We start from the raw sequence: 20,812 nt of genomic DNA, 5'->3' as shown, positions 1-20,812 counted from the left end.
TGGCAGCACCTCTACCAATGAAACGCAGCGCCCTGTTGGCGGGAAGGAACCCGCCGTGCCCCGGCCTGCCCAGGCACCCCGCTCCGCTGGGAGAAGGGAGGAAGGCCGTGCGGAGCAGTGGCGCTCCCTCCCCCACTCAATCCGGCGGCATCGGACAGGCAGGCGGCCTCCGGCACAGTGCGGCCCTGCTGTGAGGTGCGGGGGGCCGCCGTGAGGCTCCCGCCGCCCGGCATGCCAGGTAAGAGTTTTCCTTTTTTTTAAGAGTGGGGGGGGGCGCCCGATGACCTTAAGACGGCCCTGCTCATGACAATGAAACTCATGGACACCCAAAGAAGCTGAATGGTGGAAGATTCAGGACAGATAAAAGAAAACCCTTCTCCACTGTGAGAACAAGATCAGGGGGGGGGTCTTCCCTGTTGGGCTCAGTGGCACCCTGCGCCGGGGTGCATGGAGGGGCGCATTGAGGAGGCACACAGAGCCGCCCGCTCGTGCGCACATCTCGCCCGCTTTGCTCCTTTCCCAGCGGAAGCGAGGCGGCAATAGCAGCAGTGGCGGAGCTGCCTCCATCGAGGGGCAGCGCCCCCACCCGCTCAGCTCAGCCCAGCCCAGCCGCCCGACACCGCGCACTCCTCGGGGCGCAGATCGCCACGCCTCCAACAAAGCCGCCTTGACTTCCCCACAATAGTCGCACCTCAGCGTGTTGCAGACTCTCCTCTGTGCCCACGTTTCCCAAGATGCTGGTCTAGATGGGCTCTTCTTATGACTGAGGTGATGGCTCAGATTTGTGTGGTTTTATTTGCTGATTTCCATCTCATTGTTACGGTGCCTGTCCCTCCCCTAACCTTCACACACCTCTGTGATTTTTCACCCCCTCCCTTGGTTGTTCCTCCCTCTCCTACTTCTTATTGCCTCCTTGCCTGCTCACTCCCATTGTCCTCATGTGGACTGTATTCTCCTTGGGGCAGGGACCTGTCTGCCCCTTGCTTGTCATGCGGCTGACACCCTCCCTGCACTTGTCAGGTGCGATACACATAAATCCTCCTCCTCTCTGTTGATTTGGACTGTTTTGCGGATACGTTAAATATCTGGTTTCCCGGCATTCAAACTCTCCCTCGATTCTTCAAGATGGGGCAGAAACTGGCTTTGCCTAAGAAAATGGGCAAAATGCTGCAGAAGAAACAAGTCATCTCACACACAAAAGGGGTCAAGGGGTGGAATGTTTCACTAAAAAATAAACAGGCAGCTCCCATCCATTCAGCCCCTCGCAGCCGTGCTAGACTACACTGACGGATTGATGGCCTTAAGGACTCAAATGAGCCATTGGTGAGGCCATCTTCATTTCTTTTCATTAGCGCCGCTTGACGAGCAGGTTTGGCACGTAAAAAGACATGGCACTTCATCTCCAGGAGCGGATCTGTCTTCGGGAGCAGGGAGTGGGGTGTCAGAAGAGAATGATGGCACAACCTTGGCTGCCAGAAATGTCCCAAGAGCAGTGATCTTTCCAGCCACAGTTCTCGGATCCAATGCCAGATTTACGTATGAGCTATACAAGCTGCAGCTTAGGCGCCCCCTCTCTTGGCCCCCCCAAAAAAAAAAATTAAAGGAAAAAATGTACATTTCCAAGATATAAGATTAAAAAATAAATAAAATAAAACCTACATACAGCAACAGCTTTTTGCCTTGTGTAGGCCCCTATGATGTAAGTCCTGGCCCCCGCCTGCTAGCCTGCTCCCTAAAATATCCCTGGTTTGCTCATTTCTCTATATAGGGTGCCTACATTCTGCATGGACTGCTTTCATGGCAACATGTGCAAATGGCTTTAGATACCTATTAGGTCCATAAATTACCATATAGCATATATTCAACAGAGAGTCCCATGGACTGCAAGAAGATCAAACATATCCATTCTGAAGGAATGAGTGCTCATTGGAAGGACAGGTCGTGAAGCTGAGGCTCCAATACTTTGGCCACCTCATGAGAAGAGAAGACTCCCTGGAAAAGACCCTGATGTTGGGAAAGATGGAGGGCACTAGGAGAAGGGGACGACAGAGGACGAGATGGTTGGACAGTGTTCTTGAAGCTACCAACATGAGTTTGACCAAACTGCAGGAGGCAGTGGAAGACAGGAGTGCCTGGCGTGCTCTGCTCCATGGGGTCATGAAGAGTTGGACACGACTAAACGACTAAAGCGGACTATTTGGATCCCTTCTAGTCAGGGTTCAGGCCTCATCATGGGACTGAAACTGCCTTGGTCGCACTGGTTGATGATCTCCGGCGGGTTAGGGACAAAGGTGAGAGCTGTTTTCTAGTCCTGCTGGATCTCTCAGCGGCTTTTGACACCATCGACCATAACATCCTTCTGGACCGTCTAGAGGGGTTGGGAGCTGGGGGCACTGTTATACAGTGGTTCCACTCCTTCCTCCTGGGCCGTGTTCAGAAAGTGGTGGTGGGGGATGAGTGCTCAGACCCCTGGGCTCTCACTTGCGGGGTGCCTCAGGGTTCTGTCCTCTCCCCCATGCTTTTTAACATCTACATGCAGCCACTGGGAGAGATCATCAGGGGGTTTGGGCTGGGTGTCTATCAGTATGCTGATGATACCCAGCTCTACCTCTCTTTCAAATCAGAACCAGTGAAGGCGGTGAAGGTCCTGTGTGAGTGCCTGGAGGCGGTTGGAGGATGGATGGCGGCTAACAGATTGAAGTTGAATCCTGACAAGACAGAAGTACTGTTCGTGGGGGACAGGAGGCGGGCAGGTGTGGAGGACTCCCTGGTTCTGAATGGGGTAAGTGTGCCCCTGAAGGACCAGGTGCGCAGCCTGGGAGTCATTTTGGACTCACAGCTGTCCATGGAGGTGCAGGTCAATTCTGTGTCCAGGGCACTGTCTATCAGCTCCATCTGGTATGCAGGCTGAGACCCTACCTGCCTGCAGACTGTCTCGCCAGAGTGGTGCATGCTCTGGTTATCTCCCGCTTGGACTACTGCAATGCACTCTACGTGGGGCTACCCTTGAAGGTGACTCGGAAACTACAACTAATCCAGAATGCGGCAGCTAGACTGGTGACTGGGAGCAGCCGCCGAGACCACATAACACCGGTCTTGAAAGATCTACATTGGCTCCCAGTACGTTTCCGAGCACAATTCAAAGTGTTGGTGCTGACCTTTAAAGCCCTAAATGGCCTCGGTCCAATATACCTGAAGGAGCGTCTCCACCTCCATCATTCTGCCCGGACACTGAGGTCCAGCGCCGAGGGCCTTCTGGCGGTTCCCTCGTTGCGAGGAGCCAAGTTGCAGGGAACTAGGCAGAGGGCCTTCTCAGTGGTGGCGCCTGCCCTGTGGAATGCCCTCCCAACAGATGTCAAAGAGGAAAACAACTACCAGACTTTTAGAAGACATCTGAAGGCAGCCCTGTTCAGGGAGGCTTTCAATGTTTAATAGATTATTGTGTTTTATTTTTCTGTTGGAGGCCGCCCAGAGTGGCTGGGGGGGGCAGCCAGATGGGCAGGGTATAAATAATAAATTATTATTATTATTATTATTATTATTATTATTATTATTATTAAGAGCAGCAGCAGCAGCAGCAGCACATGAGTGTTAAGTCTTAGATAAACTGACCAATACTTGGCAGTATTTGGTTGCAAATCTCCATTTTGAAAGGGAGTTGCCTTTGAGACTTTGTTCCCAGGCCCTGTGAGAATAAGAATGTAAATGAAGTTCTCCAGGCAAACAGCTGCAGGCTAATGGTTGCTATAAAGAGAGACAGACCTTTGTTTATAGGTCTCTTGGGAGTATTTCATATTTTCTGAGATGCTGGACAGCACAAGATGTCTTATAGAATTATTTGGATGTATCTTTGATATTTTTGTTCTGTTAGGAAGAAAGTTCTGCAAGTAAAGCTTTCGAATAATACCTAATGGGCCTTGAAAATGTTTTATTTCCAAACGGAGTCAGTTTTTACGCATCCAGTCACTTCAAACTGCGCAATATTAATATCTGTAATACGGGACATAAATTTCGAGTGTGTCAGGGGGGCACTGAGCTACTGACTCCCCCAACACCCATTTGCTCCCTTGAGGCCAGGATAGTAGACTTGGAAAGGCTAAGAGATACAGAGGGGTTGGGTGGATGAGACCTTCCGGGGGCTAAAGCTGCGTCCCACTCCCACCACAGTAGTTCTCCTGTTGGCAGCTTCTAGGGTGGTGTGGTTCAGCCCTTGAACATAGGCCTGCCCCCAAGCTTTGGGGTTGCCTTTGGGGTTAAGCCTGAGCAGTGCTCTGGTCCCTTGCTGACTGTAGCATCGGATGATGAATAGCCTGTATGAATTGTTCGGGTTTTGCTAAATTAGTAGCATGAGAAACCATCAGATTGCTTCTTCACACAATCAACTCTAGGACAATCAATTAACACTGGGCAGAAAGCCAAGGTCTACTTCTGCCTTAGTAACTGAGCTCTCATTGGTTGATATCAGCACTGTGACCTGTTATCAGAGAAAGCTAGCACAGTACGTGGTGTGGTGAGTGTGGTCAGTGTAGGAGGAGAGGTGCTGTATCGGTTGTGTGTGAGAGAGAGAGAGACAGAGAGGAAAGGATTTATTTTACTTTGTTTTGAGTTCTAAAGCTGTACATAGAAACTCTGGATTTTCTTTTATTTAAATAAATCCTGTATATAGTTTACTCTGCGTCCAGACGTCTAGTCATTTAAGTTACCGCTAGAAGCTTCCGGAAAAACCTGCGCAAACTCTGCTGTGTTCAGGCTGAAGTTACACCTGACACTTAAAAACACTAAGATGAATGGCCTTGGTTAACTGTCACAGAAATAACTTCCATGCTATCTAATTGCACCCAAACAGTGTTTGGCAACGGAGCTGCTTTATTCATTTTATGTTACACACCTAGCAGCAATTCGCCAAGTGTGGAAATCATGACGAGCACATGCAAGTGTGGCCCACTTTGGCATTTCAAAACACACACACACACACACACACACACCAAACTGCAACTTCTGGTGCTGTGAAGCTGCAAGTTCAATCCCCTCCCTGCTTCTCTTTCTTCATCCTAATTTGACTCATAATGTATGTGCTCCTCTAATTTGCGTTGCGGTTTCTGTTGTGTATCCAAATTGCACTGCCAATCTTTCTCCGGACTTGAAAGTGGCAATCTTTAATTAAGGCTGCAGACTTTTTGAAACGTTAGCTCAGGCAGACTTTCATCATGCTGACTCGGAAGCCCAGATTTGGCACGGAGCCTTCGAGATTGACGCGAAGTCCTAAGATTCTGCAATGTTTCTCTTATTAAACGCTCCCAGCACCGGAGGCGAGAATTGTGGAGTCCTTGAGAATGTGACGTGAATCCGGAGAAAAGGAAGGGCGAAGGAGGTTGATTCCTCCCGCGGTGTCTTTCCAAATCAGGCGGTGATCCTGTCAAAGCGCTTCCAAACACCAAAGGCTGTTGACTAGGGAAGCGCATCTCCTCAGAGCGAGCAATTCTCCCGTCATGTCACAGCCAAAACCATCCCTGGCATTGATGGCCTCCGATGTTCCTTAGGCTTTGTCAGGAGTCATCCACAGCAGGAAGTATCGTCAAGGTAAAAGCTAGTTGTGTACGCTCCGATGTGCCACTGCAGCTAAGCACACTCAACTCTCACTTCTAACCTAAGAAGACCCTGCTGAATCAGGCCAGAGTCCCATCCTGTTCTCACAGTGGCCACCCAGATGCCTGTGGGAACCAGAATGCCCAAGAACATCTCTTCCCTCCTGCGGTTTCCACCAACTAGGATTCAGGCGCATTGCTGCTTCCATCTGTGAAAGTCGAGCAGAACCATCCTGGCTAAGTAATAATAATAATAATTTATTATTTTCCCTGCTTATTTAACTTATATGCAGAATTCATCATGCGAAAGGCTGGACTAGATGAATCCCAAGCCGGAATTAAGATTGCCGGAAGAAATATCAAGAACCTCAGATATGCAGATGACACAACCTTGATGGCAGAAAGTGAGGAGGAATTAAAGAACCTTTTAATGAGGGTGAAAGAGGAGAGTGCAAAATATGGTCTGAAGCTCAACATCAAAAAAACCAAGATCATGGCCACTGGTCCCATCACCTCCTGGCAAATAGAAGGGGAAGAAATGGAGGCAGTGAGAGATAAAGAAGGCTGATCGCCGAAGAATTGATGCTTTTGAATTATGGTGCTGGAGGAGACTCTTGAGAGTCCCATGGACTGCAAGAAGATCAAACCTATCCATTCTGAAGGAAATCAACCCTGGGTGCTCACTGGAAGGACAGATCGTGAAGCTGAGGCTCCAATACTTTGGCCACCTCATGAGAAGAGAAGACTCCCTGGAAAAGACCCTGATGTTGGGAAAGATGGAGGGCACTAGGAGAAGGGGACGACAGAGGACGAGATGGTTGGACAGTGTTCTCGAAGCTACGAACATGAGTTTGACCAAACTGCAGGAGGCAGTGCAAGACAGGAGTGCCTGGCGTGCTATGGTCCATGGGGTCACGAAGAGTCGGACACGACTAAACGACTAAACAACAACAATTTATTATTTATACGCCGCCCATCTGGCTGGGTTTCCCCAGCCACTCTGGGCGGCTTCCAACAGAAATATTAAAATACACTAATTTCTTAAAGATTAAAAGCTTCCCTAAACAGGGCTGCCTTCAGATGTCCTCTAAAAGTCTGGTAATTGTTTTTCTTTTTGACATCTGGTGGGAGGGCGTTCCACAGGGCGGGTGCCACCACTGAGAAGGCCCTCTGCCTGGTTCCCTGTAGCTTTGCTTCTCGCAGTGAGGGAACCGCCAGAAGGCCCTCGGCACTGGACCTCAATGTCTGGGCAGAACGATGGAGGTGCTCCTTCAGGTATACTGGACCGAAGCCGTTTAGGGCTTTAAAGGTCAGCACCAACACTTTGAACTGTGCTCGGAAACATACTGTGAGCCAATGCAGGTCTTCCAAGACCGGTGTTATGTGGTCTCGGTGGCTGCTCCCAGTCACCGGTCTAGCTGCTGCATTCTGGATTAATTGCAGTTTCCGGGTCACCTTCAAAGGTAGCCCCACGTAGAGCGCATTGCAGTAGTCCAAGCGGGAGATAACTAGAGCATGCACCACTCTGGCAAGACAGTCCGCGGGCAGGTAGGGTCTCAGCCTGCGTACCAGATGGAGCTGATAAACAGCTGCCCTCGATAGCCCTCTCCTCCTCCGTGAAATTGTCTCATCCTCTTTTAAAGCCATCCAAGCTGGTGCCCGTCACTGCCTCCTGTGGCAGGGAGTTCTGTAGGTTAATTATGGAACTTCTACTTCTTAAAAGTGGCACAATGCAACAGACAGACAGACCACTCTTCTACATGCAAATGTCACGGGTTCAGCTGAAGAAGTTTTGAAGTGCCTAGAAGCTTATTTTGGCATTGAACGCTATAGAAAGTATATAAGGATGGTGATGGTGTTAGGAATTTGGGGTATCAGATTGAATGATGACCTGACTCACTTCTAAATTTTTGGGGTCCTGTATGTGTGGGGAGGAGGTACGAGATCAGGCTTGCCAAACCAGTCCCTTTGTCTCTAGGCAATGGCCTTGGGTGTCTAGCTAAGCACCACGATTAGAATAACCAAAGATGTTTTTCTGTATCATATAACAAATGGGTGGTCCTTTCTTCCACCCCCTCACCTAGCTGCTAGGTAGGAGAACATGAGCCGGAGTTTTGGGGTGTGAGATGAGCTGGAAGCTGGAGACACAGAGAGCTGCTTGCTCAGTGCTGGATCCAAAGCCGAGACTAATGGAGAAGCGATATCTGTTGGGATGCTGGGAGTCCCTCCATCCTTTGCTCAGGTTGTATATATGGGTAAATAAAAATGCCACATCATAGAATCATAGAGTTGGAAGAGACCACAAGGGCCATCCAGTCCAACCCCCTGCCAAGCAGGAAACACCATCAAAGCATTCCTGCTGTCAAGCCTCCGCTTAAAGACCTACAAAGAAGGAGACTCTACCACACTCCTTGGCAGCAAATTCCACTGTCGAACAGCTCTTACTGTCAGGAAGTTCTTCCTAATGTTTAGGTGGAATCTTCTTTCTTGTAGCTTGAATCCATTGCTCCGTGTCCGCTTCTCTGGAGCAGCAGAAAACAACCTTTCCCCCTCCTCTATATGACATCCTTTTATATATTTGAACATGGCTATCATATCACCCCTTAACCTTCTCTTCTCCAGGCTAAACATGCCCAGCTCCCTAAGCCGTTCCTCATAAGGCATCGTTTCCAGGCCTTTGACCATTTTGGTCAAAATGCAGCGCAGTCTCTACTGACCTTTCTTCCAAGGAAACTGAACCTGGGTAAGTGCCTGGGACCCCTAGAGTCCCTCACCCCTTGGAGACTGGGGTGGAGTGAAAAAAATAACAAAAACATTGATAACTTCCTTGAGCATTCTAGTGCAATTTTATTGGCCCTTCAAAGTGGGTATGCAAGGGCTGAGCACATGTGCAGGGTGTTAGAGATTCTTGGAAATGAATTAAGCTTTGCAAGAGCTGAGCAACTGGCTCAAACCCAGTGCAAGGACGAGGAGTCATGTCTGTCTGCGAGGCTGATGGGCACACAGAAAAATCTGGAGATGAGATCTAGGACATCTGCCTGACCAGTTGCATAACAGAGCACAGGTGGCAGCGAACGAGCATCCGAAACAATTTGCACCTGTGAAGCCACAATGTGAGAAAATTCCCAGAAGGAGTGCGAGAACGACTTCTTCCAGGCTTTTCATTAGGTTATATTTAGAGTTTTAAATTTTATTTAAATTTTTTTAAAAAAAAACAACAACATTTCATTTCCTCCTTATTATTAAAGAAAAATCAAAGAGGTGTATACTGTAAAACAGATTCAGGGGACAGACTAATAAAAAAGAAACTGAACAGCTGCAAAGGCCTGCCAGCTCAAGAAGCATTGCTTGTGCCCGACTGTGCCTTTTGAAAGTCTAAGTAACTGAATTGTCCCCTTACAGATACGTAGCCGCGTTGGTCTGCCGTAGTCGAAACAAAATAAAAAAATTCCTTCCAGCAGCACCTTAGAGACCAACTAAGTTTGTCATTGGTATGAGCTTTCGTGTGCATGCACACTTCTTCAGAATTGTCCCTTGTCCTTGATGGTTTTAATTTTATTATATCCTGGCAGCTTCAGTTTCATAAGCTACTTTGCAAACTGCTTGTGGAAAATCAGGGTGCAAAATTTTGAAAACAGGCCTTCCAGGGCTCGGCCGGGGCTGTGGAGAGCTTTGATTCTAGACCAGAAGGACGCCGTTCTCTAGCTCTGAAGCCGTAGTTAATCTCTTGACATTTATTTATAATATTCAAAGATCATCTCTGTGCTTAAAGGTACTCTCAGTAATATACAACATGAAAAAACCCACAGCCTAAGCCAGGAGTAGGGAGCCGCAGGGCTGGGGGGTGTGTGTCAAATGTTCCTCCCCCTTACGGGCTGCATTCACACAGCCGGAGACTATGCCCACCTGGAAGCTTTTGCTGCTGCTCCCGTTTCAATCCCCTCCTGGTTCTTCCTCCTCTTCTTCCAACCCATCCTGTGCTCCACTCTCCAGCTCTGAAGCTCCCCCTGCCTCCGACTCTCACCTCCTGGCTGGCACAGGTCCCCACAAATCACTGCTCTTCTCTCCCAAGTCAGACTCCACCCAGTGGCAAAGCTGCGCGCTCCGGCACCGGGGGCGGAGAGCAGGCGGGGTGGGACACGTGTCCTGGGGGGCGGCCGCATTGGTACCCTCCTCCCCGATGGTGCCGAGGGTGGTGCACTCCCCCCACCTGACCCCTGGTCCTCCGCCAGTGACTCTATCCCCCTTTTCCCCAGTGCCCACTCGGCAGGGTCCTGCCACTCCTGCCACCACCTCTTGAATAGACGGCCACTTCTCTGCAAATTTTGAGATGGAGAAGAACAGAGGCCATTGTGGAGAGAAGAATCAGTTGTTGCCTCTTGCAACCTTTCTGCCCTGGGGAACATCAAACAACTTCCATTAGCCCTCAACTCAGGAGCGGTGCTAGGGCTTTTTGCGCCCTAGACAAAAACACCTTCTGGCGCCCCCCGGGTGGGCACATGCGTCATGATGCACGCACGCACGCACGCCGCTGATGCCCCTGCGTCCCCTCCATTGGCGGGAGGAGCGCGGGCCAAGAGGGGAGCTCGGTGCCCTCCCGCCTGTGGAGGGGACGCTGTGAGCTCCTCGGGGAGCGAGCAGGCGGGCAGCGCGGGGGTATTGCGGGGCAGGCTCAGCAGCGCCCCCTCCATTTTCGCGTCCTAGGCAATGGCCTAGTCCGCCAAATGGACGCACCGGCCCTGCCTCAACTCCCAGGGTCAAAGACAGCCGGTTCAGAAGGCATCTGCAGCTCATGGGCCCAACTGCACAAAGAACTTCAAAAGACAGCCCAAAAGGTGACCACTTTGGACTTCTATGGGCCTGTCCACCCAGCAACAGGAACACGTTTTAGACAGCGATGCCACAGAACATGTCAACCCTGTTTCCTTTGGAGCACATCCTGTTTTCAGAATGGCTTTCCCCAGGTCAGTGGTTCTCAAATGCTGGTCTGTGGACCCCATGGGGTCTGCGTAACCCACCCAGGGGGCCTGTGGCACCATTCACATAACAAAAACTACCATAGAGATATCAGAATTTTAAAGGGGGGGCAATGGCTTGGCTTTTGAAAAACAGGAGGTCCGCAGTACTTAGGTAATTGGGAACTGTTGACCTAGAAGAAGAAAAACAACACCCCCCCAACTGATATATAAAAGGAGATATTGAGGCGTATTTTTCAGTCTGCTGTCCTCCATCATTTGCAGAATCACCCTAATTACATTAATGAGCCACTTAGATTCAATGGAAGAAAGAGGTAAGTAAGTTGAGACTCCGGAAAAAGGGTTCTCTCTTACCTGCCAAGAATACAAGGAAATAGCACGCGATGGGTAGCATCTTGGTGGCTGGGAATCCCCTCGTAAGCTGATCCATCTTCTGCTGCTTTTTGCTTCCCCCTGCTGAAGTTCTTTGCCCACAGACAGAAGGTGCAGGATGCCCCTTTTCATCGGCAGAGTCTGGCAACCTGGGGGTGGCAAGCAACTCCCAGTTTACCATTTACCCTGCAGGCAACCATCTTCCTCATCAGGGAAAACATGGCTGAGCATTAAAGAAGCATCGCTTGGGAGACCATCCTGGGCCAGTGATGGACTGGCCTTGCCTTGCCTCTGGAGGAGCTGTCCGTGGTTCTGAAGTTTCTGCACTAACGGGATCCCTTCTGGGATGTCCCGAACAGCCTCCTTCTTGGGCACATGCGATGGGAAGCCAGGGAGATGCTTGATAGAAGCCTCCAAGCGGGTCCCCTGTGGAGCTGCTCCACAGGGAAGAATTTTGCAGGGAAGAATGGGTCCCTACAGGAGGAAGCAAGAAGAATATTGTGAGATGGCATCCCAGAGAGAGTGGTGGTTAAGTGGCCTGAACCTGAGATTACAGGAGGGAAGATCAGGTGATTCCTAGAGGAGGGGTTGAGAAACAGGTTAGCGCCTGCCCTCTGTAAGCAATATCACGTAAATACATGTATATACATAACATTTATTTATTATTTATTTCACAAAACCTACGCACAGCTTGGTTGTTAAACCCTCCCCCCCCCCAAAGAAACTCAAAGTGGTTTGCAAAAGATAAAACAAGAAAACCAAGAAAAATGTACAACCGTACTTTGCAAGATACAAAAAGTGCTTAAACAGGTCATATCAACCTTCTAAGAACCTGGACAGCTTTGTCTAATAATATAATAATATAATGATAATTTATTATTTATACCCCGCCCATCTGGCTGGGTTTCCCCAGCCACTCTGAGCGGCTTACAACAGAAAAATGAAATAAAACAATTAAACATTAAACGCCTCCCTAAACAGGGCTGCCTTCAGATGTCTTCTAAAAATCTGGTAGCTGTTTTTCTCTTTGACATCTGATGGGAGGGCGTTCCACAGGGCAGGCGCCACCACCGAGAAGGCCCTCTGCCTGGTTCCCTGCAACTTGGCTCCTCGCAACGAGGGAACCGTCAGAAGGCCCTCGGTACTGGACCTCAGTGTCCGGGCAGAACGATGGGGGTGGAGACGCTCCTTCAGGTATACTGGACCGAGGCCATTTAGGGCTTTAAAGGTCAGCACCAACACTTTGAACTGTGCTCGGAAACGTACTGGGAGCCAATGTAGGTCTTTCAGGACCGGTGTTATGTGGTCTCGGTGGCCGCTCCCAGTCACCAGTCTAGCTGCTGCATTCTGGATTAGTTGTAGTTTCCGGGTCACCTTCAAAGGTAGCCCCATGTAGAGCGCATTGCAGTAGTCCAAGCGGGAGATAACCAGAGCATGCACCACTCTGGCTAGACAGTCTGCAGGCAGGTAGGGTCTCAGCCTGCGTACCAGATGGAGCTGATAAACAGCTGCCCTGGACACAGAATTGACCTGCGCCTCCATGGACAGCTGCGAGTCCAAAATGACTCCCAGGCTGCGCACCTGGTCCTTCAGGGGCACAGTTACCCCATTCAGGACCAGGGAGTCCTCCACACCTGCCCACCTTCTGTCCCCCACAAACAGTACTTCTGTCTTGTCAGGATTCAACCTCAATCTGTTAGCCGCCATCCATCCTCCAACCGCCTCCAGACACTCACACAGGACCTTCACCGGATGTTTTCGGCAGGTGCCAAAAAGATTACAGCAAAGGTGCCTGCTTCACCACAATAGGCAGGGAGTTCTGAAGTGTAGGCACTGCCACACTAAACAACTGAGTTCTTACAAATGCAGACTGGGTATTTTTAAAAATGTAATGCTGATTGGAATGAGGCTTCCACACCCAGGTCTATGGTGCCCCCAAGGGGACGGACAGCTGCTCACCTTGGCATTGGATGACCTGCCTATTCTGAAAGGATTAAAGGTAAAGGTAAAGGGACCCCTGACCATTAGGTCCAGTCGCAGACGACTCTGGGGTTGCGGCGCTCATCTCGCTTTATTGGCTGAGGGAGTCCTTGTTTATTTTACTTTTTGCATTGGGTCCAGTTTGATCCCGTGCAATCATTCCTCCTCCTGCCTTATGCGGTTCCTCCGTTTTCCGTCCTCATGCAGGCTGTTTCCTCTTGGAATAGACTATCGACAACAAACAAGCCAGAAGATGTTGGGAATCTGAGGAAGAGATACTTACGCAGTGGAAGTGGCTGCTTAAGGTCCCGATACATCTGTGATACCACCCACTTTGGGAATCACTGGCTTAGAGTGTTCAGCTAGGACCTGGGAGAGCCAGGTTCAAATTCCTCACTCGGTCACCTTGGGCCAGTTGCAATCTCTCAGCTGAACCTACCTCACAGGGTTGTTGTGAGGATTGAACAGGGAGGGGAGGAGAACCATGGTCATCACCTCAAGCTCCTTGGAAGAAAAGGGTGGCATATTAATAGAAGAAAAAAGAAAGAGAGTGTGGCTCTGGGACACATATGAACCCCAGGAAAATAGCTTCTTGGTTTTGAAATGAGGAACTCGGCTCACTGGGTGAAAGCACCAGCCCTGGCTCTTTGTCCTGCTTTCCACTCCCTTTGAAGCTGGAGGATTTGGTGGACGTCTGGTGGGAGAGGAGGCCAAAGGAAAGAACATGATTTGCATGCAGGTCTGGGCGCTTTCAAGTCTATAAATCCTTCGCTCTTGGAAACTTAGCTGCTCATCAGACGCCCGAACAGGGAAGACGCTGTATATTTTGTTTTGGCATGCCGAGCCCCTCTTGGCCGGCTTTGTTCAATTTAAAAGATCAGGTTGCTCATTGTAGGCAGAGGGCCCAATCCCAGCACGCAGCTGGTTTGTGCTAGACCCTGAGCATTTCAGCAGAGATTACGCAGGCAGACTTCGAGGATGACTGCCACAGATCTTCAGACTGAGGCAGGTCTCAGTCACCTTCTGGTGATCAGAACTGTGTACGTAAAAATAATAATAATAAGGTGAGCCTGCTGGATCAGGCAAATGGTCCATCTGATTCAGGATCCTGTTCTCAAACCAGATGCCCCAATGGGAAACCCACAAGCAGGACCCAAGCACAGCAGCACTCTGCCCTCCTCCCAGAAACTGGTATTCAGAAACATTGGTGCTTCCGACTATGGAGGCAGAGCGTAGACTCTCCTCCATGACTCCTGATCCCAGGGTTGTAGGTTTGAGCCCTGTGTTGGGTGCACACTTTGGGGTCCCCAAGTGGGTCAGTGCACCTGGCTGTTAACCAGAAGGTTGGTGGTTCAAGCCCAGCCAGGGACAGTTGTGGGCAGGGTTTCTGCATTGCAGGGGGTTGGACTAGATGACCCTTGGGGTCCTTTCCAGCTCTACAATTCTATGATTCTATAAAGCCGTCTAGCTTGCCGGAGCAAGCTCTGTTTTTTAACTATGTGCTGTGTAAAGAAATGCTTTCTTTTCTCTGTCCTTTCAACATTCAGCTTCATGGAATGTCCACGAGAGGTAGAGAAACTTTTCCAGTTTCTCCTTGCCATGCCCAGTTTTATAAACTTCTATCATGTTGCCTCTTCCTTGCCTTTTGTCTCAACTGCAGCCTTCCTTCGTAGGGGCATCACTCCATCCCCTTGATAATTGGGGTTGCCTGTTTCCAACTCTACAATATCCTTGTTGAGACTTCCACAGGACAGATGATGCTCTCAGGTGTGGACCAGGCTGACTGCCTAGCCCATCTTCCATGTTTCAGACTGCAGTTCCCATCAGCCACAGCCAGGGCTGGCAGGGGGTTGGACTGGATGGCCCTTGTGGTCTCTTCCAACTCTATGATTCTACGAGCAAAGGCCTCTCTAGCCCAAGCGCTTAGAGGAGAACTGCTCTTGCAGACCAGAATCCTGTGGCCTGGTCTGGCCCTCAATACCGCGGGGTTGGGGTGGGGTGGGGGGGTCTCACATGGGTTGAATGATCCTCAGCAAGAAGCAGATGTTTGCAAAATATTCCTTCACAAATGCCTCTGCCTGAATACCTCCTCTCTCTGCCAGCCCCTCTTCAAAAAGATGCTCGTTTGGTTTTCATTTCAAACGGGCATTTACTAAGCGCCAATAAACACAAATGTTCTCGGCTGCCGCTGAGCTGCTTAAAGAGTCAACAGCAGCGGGAATGGTGGAAGCAAGAACAAGAGGCAAGATTTGTGGCTGCGCCTGGAAAACCACCGAAAGGCTCCCAGCTGCAGGACAGAAACCTGGGCGCAATCTTGGCATACGGAGCACTCTGGGCACCCACCAAACTCTGCCAGCTTGTGCCACATTTCGTGCCGGGGGGAGGGGGATGTGGCTCGAGGTCAAAGGGCAAATTGGAGGTGATCAGATCTGTCAGTTCCAGTCTCAAGTTCAGCTCTTCACATCAGCTGGAAATATTTTTTTTAAGTCCTTGTGAAAATTTGCCAGCATTTTATTGCATACACACCCCACCTTTTCCTCCAAAGGAGTTCAAGGTGGCATTCTTAGTTTTCTCCCTTATTTAATCCCCCACAACATCCCTGTGAGGTAGGTTAGGCTGAGAGGCAGTCGCAGCCAAGGAGCTTTGTGGCTGTGGGTATTTTTTTAACCCTGGTTTCCTAAGTCCCAGGTCACTTAGTAGCTCTCCATCTTTATTCCACTTTCTGGAACGAGGATGTTGAAGTGAATAAGATGGATGAGGGGGGCTAATCTTTCCCTGTGGAGACTGAACTAGTGACCCACCACTGAGCATGAATCGCAGGGAAGTCCCCGAGCTCAGGGGCAGACCCCATGTTGTGCAGGGTCAATCCCCAGCACCTCCAGTTACAAGAGAGTAAGGTAGCCAGGGATGGTAGCCACCAGCCACAACGGCTATGATACGCCTCTACAGTCAGAGGCAGTAAACTTTCTGAATATCGGTTGCTTGAAACCGCAGGATCCTGCTTGTGGGGCCTCCCTTTGGGGCACCTGAACACTGGCCTGGATGGGCCCTTCGGCCTTATCCAGCAAGCACTTCTTAAGTTCTTGTGGGAGCAACCTCTGGGAGCAACCTCTGTCCAGGGAGCCAGTATCAGTTGGAGTAAACAGCACCGGTCTGGGTGGAGAAACAGACAGGCCCTTTCCTATATATTTCACTGAGAAACACACATCTTCCCAAGCCCATCAGATAGAGGCCGGCCCCTCCCCCACTTTACTTAACTGATTAATTTCATGCAGCAGATCCCCCTCAGAAATCAAGGTCTTAACAGGGAGCATTGCACAGGGTTGCACTCTCCTTTCGGAAGTTTTGCAAATCAGCCACACGGTTGCACAGGCTGTGGGCTCTGCTGATCTTTCCCAGCATTGATTGTCCTGCTAGGAGTTCATGTTGGAGAACCGCTGAGGGTTCCCCCCCCCCTAAGGAATTGCCTACAGCTTCCCACCCGCTAACTCTCAACTACCATAGCTTTCTGAAAGGCACAAGCACACACACACACAAAAAAAAAACCCTGCTTTTTCTCCAGTGCGGGAGAAAAGCATTGCTATTTTGATGCCAGGGAAATGCTGTTTGCATGCAAACCAAAGCTCAGCCTGGGCGCTCCATATTATAATGACGCTTGGTCTCACCTCACTCCTTCAGAGCTTCATGTGCTTTCGTGAGCCCCATACAACGACCCTGTAAAGTAGGCTGGGATGGTTATTCCCCACGGTGCAAATGAAGGAACACTGGCTTCGTTTGGGTCACTTACAGCATAGCACCTTATAGTTCTACTCAGAAGTAAGCCTCTCACTCAGTTCAGTGTTGCTTAGTCCCTGGTAAGTGGGTGCAGGAGAGTTGCCTAAGTGAGTTTGCAGCTCAAGCTAAGTTCGTCCTTTCAGCCCTTACATTAGACTGGCTCTCAAAAATCAAAAACATCCTCTTTGTCTTGTATCCTGAAGTCTGGAAAGGGACATTGTCATCAAGGGTTGCCATCCCAGTGAGTGTGTCTCCCCCCCCCCCAGATAATCCCAGTATTCCATGTACTTGGAGCATAGGAATCGGAGTAAATAAATCTAAGCCAAGAAATAAATCCTGCATTTTTTAAGAATGCAGCCCCCCCCCCCCCAAAATCAACCCCACTACAGTATAGCACAGGTCCCATTCGTTGCAAAGGGGCCCACGCAGGAGATCTCCCCGGCGGATCATGCCCAGAGGAGGACCCCAGCTTTGCATGCAGAAGCTCCCAGATTCAATCTCCAAGTACGGCTGGGAACCGCCCGTGCATGAAACCCTGGAGAGCCGCTGCTGCCGGCCAGTGCAGACACCACTGGGCTAGATCAAGAAGTGGTCTAAGGCATCTCCCCCTACGTTGCTAAAACTTTGCTTCTCCCTTCGGCTGTTGCTCGGGCCAACTTGTGTCACAGGAGGAGCATCGCTCTGTCACCCTGGAGAGAGGGGGACCAGCAGCGGTTGCAGAAAGGGTGAGAGGGGGTGGGAAAGAGAGCAGATCTGACCAAGGGTCTGACGGTCAAGCGCGGCGCTCCCTTCCACCGTCTGCTCCGCGGCTTAGTTGCAAAGAAAACAGCATCACACTCACCTGTCGGGAGGAGAGATCCTGCTCGCTTCCTGGCCAGCCGGACCCTCTAAGGCTCGGAGCGCAACCTTCCCGGCTTCTTCCCGGCTGCTGCTCTAAGCTCAAAAGTCACAGCCAAACACTTCGGGCCAAGGCGGTGTGAGCTCGGAAGGAGGGGAAAAAACGTGCGCTCACAATGACACCCACACCTCTCGTTTCGCTACTGCTGGGTGGCTGCTGCTGCTGCTGCTCCTGGCTGCCAATTTCCCCTTAAGTTGCCAAGCAGAGCATCCTCGTTTCTCTGTCCTGCAAAGCGAAGCGGTCCCCGGGATCCTCCTCCTCCTCCTCCCGCGGTGGTTCAGATGCAGAGAGCCTGCCTCCTTCCTGCCTCCTTGCAAGCGGGGAGAAAAGAGCGAGCTGTTGCAAAGGTTCCCACTCTTGGGTGTGACGACAGAGGCTGCGAGAGGGAGCGGAGCGGAGGCTCTGGGCTGCGTCCTCCCTCTCTGGGTGACAAGGAGGAGGGGAGGAGGGTCTGGGGTCTTGGCCGCACCAGGAACCAGGGGGGGGGGAGCGTTGCAGACTGCTCGGGTGCTCCTGCAGACCCACAGCAGCACGGACTGCTTAGATTTCTTCTTCCTAAGCCTTTTTTTTGCTGCAAGCGTTTCTAGAGGCTATGCATCTGTTCGGAAGAGAGACACAGGAGAAATGAACGGGGTTTGTTTTAAGCGAGGGGAGGGGAGGCTGGGAGGGATCCGGTGCGGAATCCGAAATCAGCAACACCCATGGGGGCAGGACTTTGGGGTGGACGCACAGGCTCCATGAACAAGAAGGGACCCACAAACCCCGCAGGGCTGGCTTATCCCATGCAGTCAGAGTCTAGCATTGCTCGAAAGGACCACTGTTCGCATTGGGCTGGTTTGATGGGTAGCTGGAGTCGAAATTTGGTTTGATGGGTAGCTTTGAGCCAGCATGGCACAGCAGTTAAGGGTGTCAGACTAGGACCAAACAAAATTTTAAAAAATCCTTCCAGTAGCACCTTAGAGACCAACTGTTATGTACTGAGCTGATCCTATTGTTCTATGATTCAGCTCAGTACATAACACCAACTAAGTTTGTCATTGGTGTGTCCATGCACACGAAAGCTCACACCAATGACAAACTTAGTTGGTCTCTAAGGTGCTACTGGAAGGATTTTTAAAATTTTGTTTTGACTACGTCAGACCAACACGGCTACCTACCTGTAACTAGACTAGGACCAGGAAGAGACATGGGTTCGAAACCCCACTCGAAGCTCTTGGAGTGACATTGTGGGGGCAATCACTGCCTCTCTCATGCTAACAAGGTTGTGGTGGGGATTACGTGAGCAGCGAGGAGAAAACCACATACTGTACGCCACTTTGAGCTCCTTGGAGAGAAAGGTGGCCTGGAAATGCAACAAATTGGCACTGAAATGCTGGCAAATAGATCAGTCAGCCCTGGGTGAGGCTTGGAGAGGCATCGCTGTCTCATCCCAAGTTTGCCTGGCTTAGAGAGTGGCCTACCTCACAGGCTCATCATGAGGATAATTGCAAATAATTGCATAGTGCACCACAAATGATTAAAGTTACTGGTTTTCCCAGTAGTGATGTATGGAAAGAGAGCTGGACCATAAAGAAGGCTGATCGCCGAAGAATTGATGCTTTTGAATTTTGGTGCTGGAGGAGACTCTTGAGAGTCCCATGGACTGCAAGAAGATCAAACCTATCCATTCTTAAGGAAATCAGCCCTGAGTGATCACTGGAAGGACAGATCCTGAAGCTGAGGCTCCAATACTTTGGCCACCTCATGAGAAGAGAAGACTCCCTGGAAAAGACCCTGATGTTGGGAAAGATGGAGGGCACAAGGAGAAGGGGACGACAGAGGATGAGATGGTTGGACAGTGTTCTAGAAGCTACCAACATGAGTTTGACCAAACTGCGGGAGGCAGTGCAAGACAGGAGTGCTTCGCGTGCTCTGGTCCATGGGGTCATGAAGAGTCGGACACGACTAAATGACTAAATAACAACAGCACCACGAATGGTCCAAAAAAGGCCTCCAAGTCAGCCTGGCAAGAGAGAAAAAGAGAGCTCTCTGCACATCCTGGAGACGTGTGTGTGTGTGTTTCATGCCAGCCAAGCATATCAGCAAACTGCTGAGCACAAGTTCAACCACCATTCTGGCATTTCCTCCATGTGTTTGGTCTGTGTAAAAGTTACAGCATTCAGTAATCTATTGGTCACCTTTAAAAAAAGAGAAAACTTCCAAAAAGTGCAAAACCTCTTAGGGTTAGGCTGTGTGTTGCTGATGTCACGAGGGCCAGCCAATCAGAGCCATGCACCATCAACTTCCGCTTCAAATGTTCCAAGTGTAAATCTAGAAAGTTTTTTTAAAAATGCACAAAAAAACCACAGCAACAACCTGTTCTCAGTTATGGGTTTGCAATATCTGACAGCCCGTTTGCAGTATTCAGCGCCCCATTTAGAAGCACCCTTGGACTTGGTTGAAGTTGGGGAGGGGGTGTCCAAAGGCTCCACCCCCATCGTTCTGCCCAGACACTGAGGTCCAGCGCCGAGGGCCTTCTGACGGTTCCCTCGTTGCAAGAAGCCAAGTTGCAGGGAACCAGGCAGAGGGCCTTCTCGGTGGTGACGCCCGCCCTGTGGAACGCCCTCCAACCAGATGTCAAAGAGAAAAACAGCTACCAGATTTTTAGAAGACATCTGAAGGCAGCCCTGTTTAGAGAGGCTTTTAATCTTTATTATATTATTTTTTTCTTCTGTTGGAAGCCGCCCAGAGTGGCTGGGGAAGCCCAGTCAGATGGGCGGGGGGTATAAATAATAAATTTATTATTATTATTATTATTATTATTATTATTATTATTATTATTATTATTCATGGAAAGGGTGGGAGTCTTTGAGCTTTTGGAGAGAGATTTATAGAGACATTTCTATCCATTTAGAGCTCGGGGCGGCTTAACAACACTGCAAAATCGCAATGCGTGGCCAGTTGACAAAGGGCTTTAAGTTGTTGTGTCCACCCTCAGAACACCCCTGCAAGGTGGACCAATTAGTTGTGTTTTGTTTTTTTTTTCCCAGCTGGAGGTTGACAGATAGTGACTTGCCTGGGACTGTAAGTGGCAAAAGAAGTGGGTCGCCTCTCTCCGGGGTTTCCGACTGAAGTATAATTCTTTAGCCCCGGGTTGAGGGGAAGGAAGAAGGGGGGTGTTGGGAAAAAGCAAGGAAAGTGTGGAAACAGCAGAGTGGTTTTAAAAAATATTGCTGGAAGTTCTTGGA

At 50.1% G+C, this 20,812-nt stretch overlaps 1 protein-coding gene across 1 annotated transcript in view; it reads right to left on the bottom strand.

Moving 5' to 3' along the window:
* Positions 1-18,405, bottom strand: part of CHRNA2 (cholinergic receptor nicotinic alpha 2 subunit) — a 36,921-nt gene extending 18,516 nt beyond the window's left edge. Inside the window, exons 1-2 of the mRNA XM_035110823.2 lie at positions 17,529-18,405; positions 10,916-11,407 (exon numbers count right to left, since the gene is read on the bottom strand). Coding sequence (XP_034966714.1) covers positions 10,916-11,114 — 199 coding nt within the window. The 5' untranslated portion in view covers positions 11,115-11,407; positions 17,529-18,405. The remainder of the gene's footprint in view (positions 1-10,915; positions 11,408-17,528) is intronic.
* Between the last annotated feature and the right edge of the window lie 2,407 nt (positions 18,406-20,812).

The sequence above is a fragment of the Zootoca vivipara genome, chromosome 3 (assembly GCF_963506605.1).
Source record: "Zootoca vivipara chromosome 3, rZooViv1.1, whole genome shotgun sequence".
Classification (NCBI taxonomy): Eukaryota; Metazoa; Chordata; class Lepidosauria; order Squamata; family Lacertidae; genus Zootoca; species Zootoca vivipara.
The sequence above is the reverse complement of the archived record's forward strand: the minus strand, read 5'-3'. Positions and strand labels throughout refer to the sequence as shown.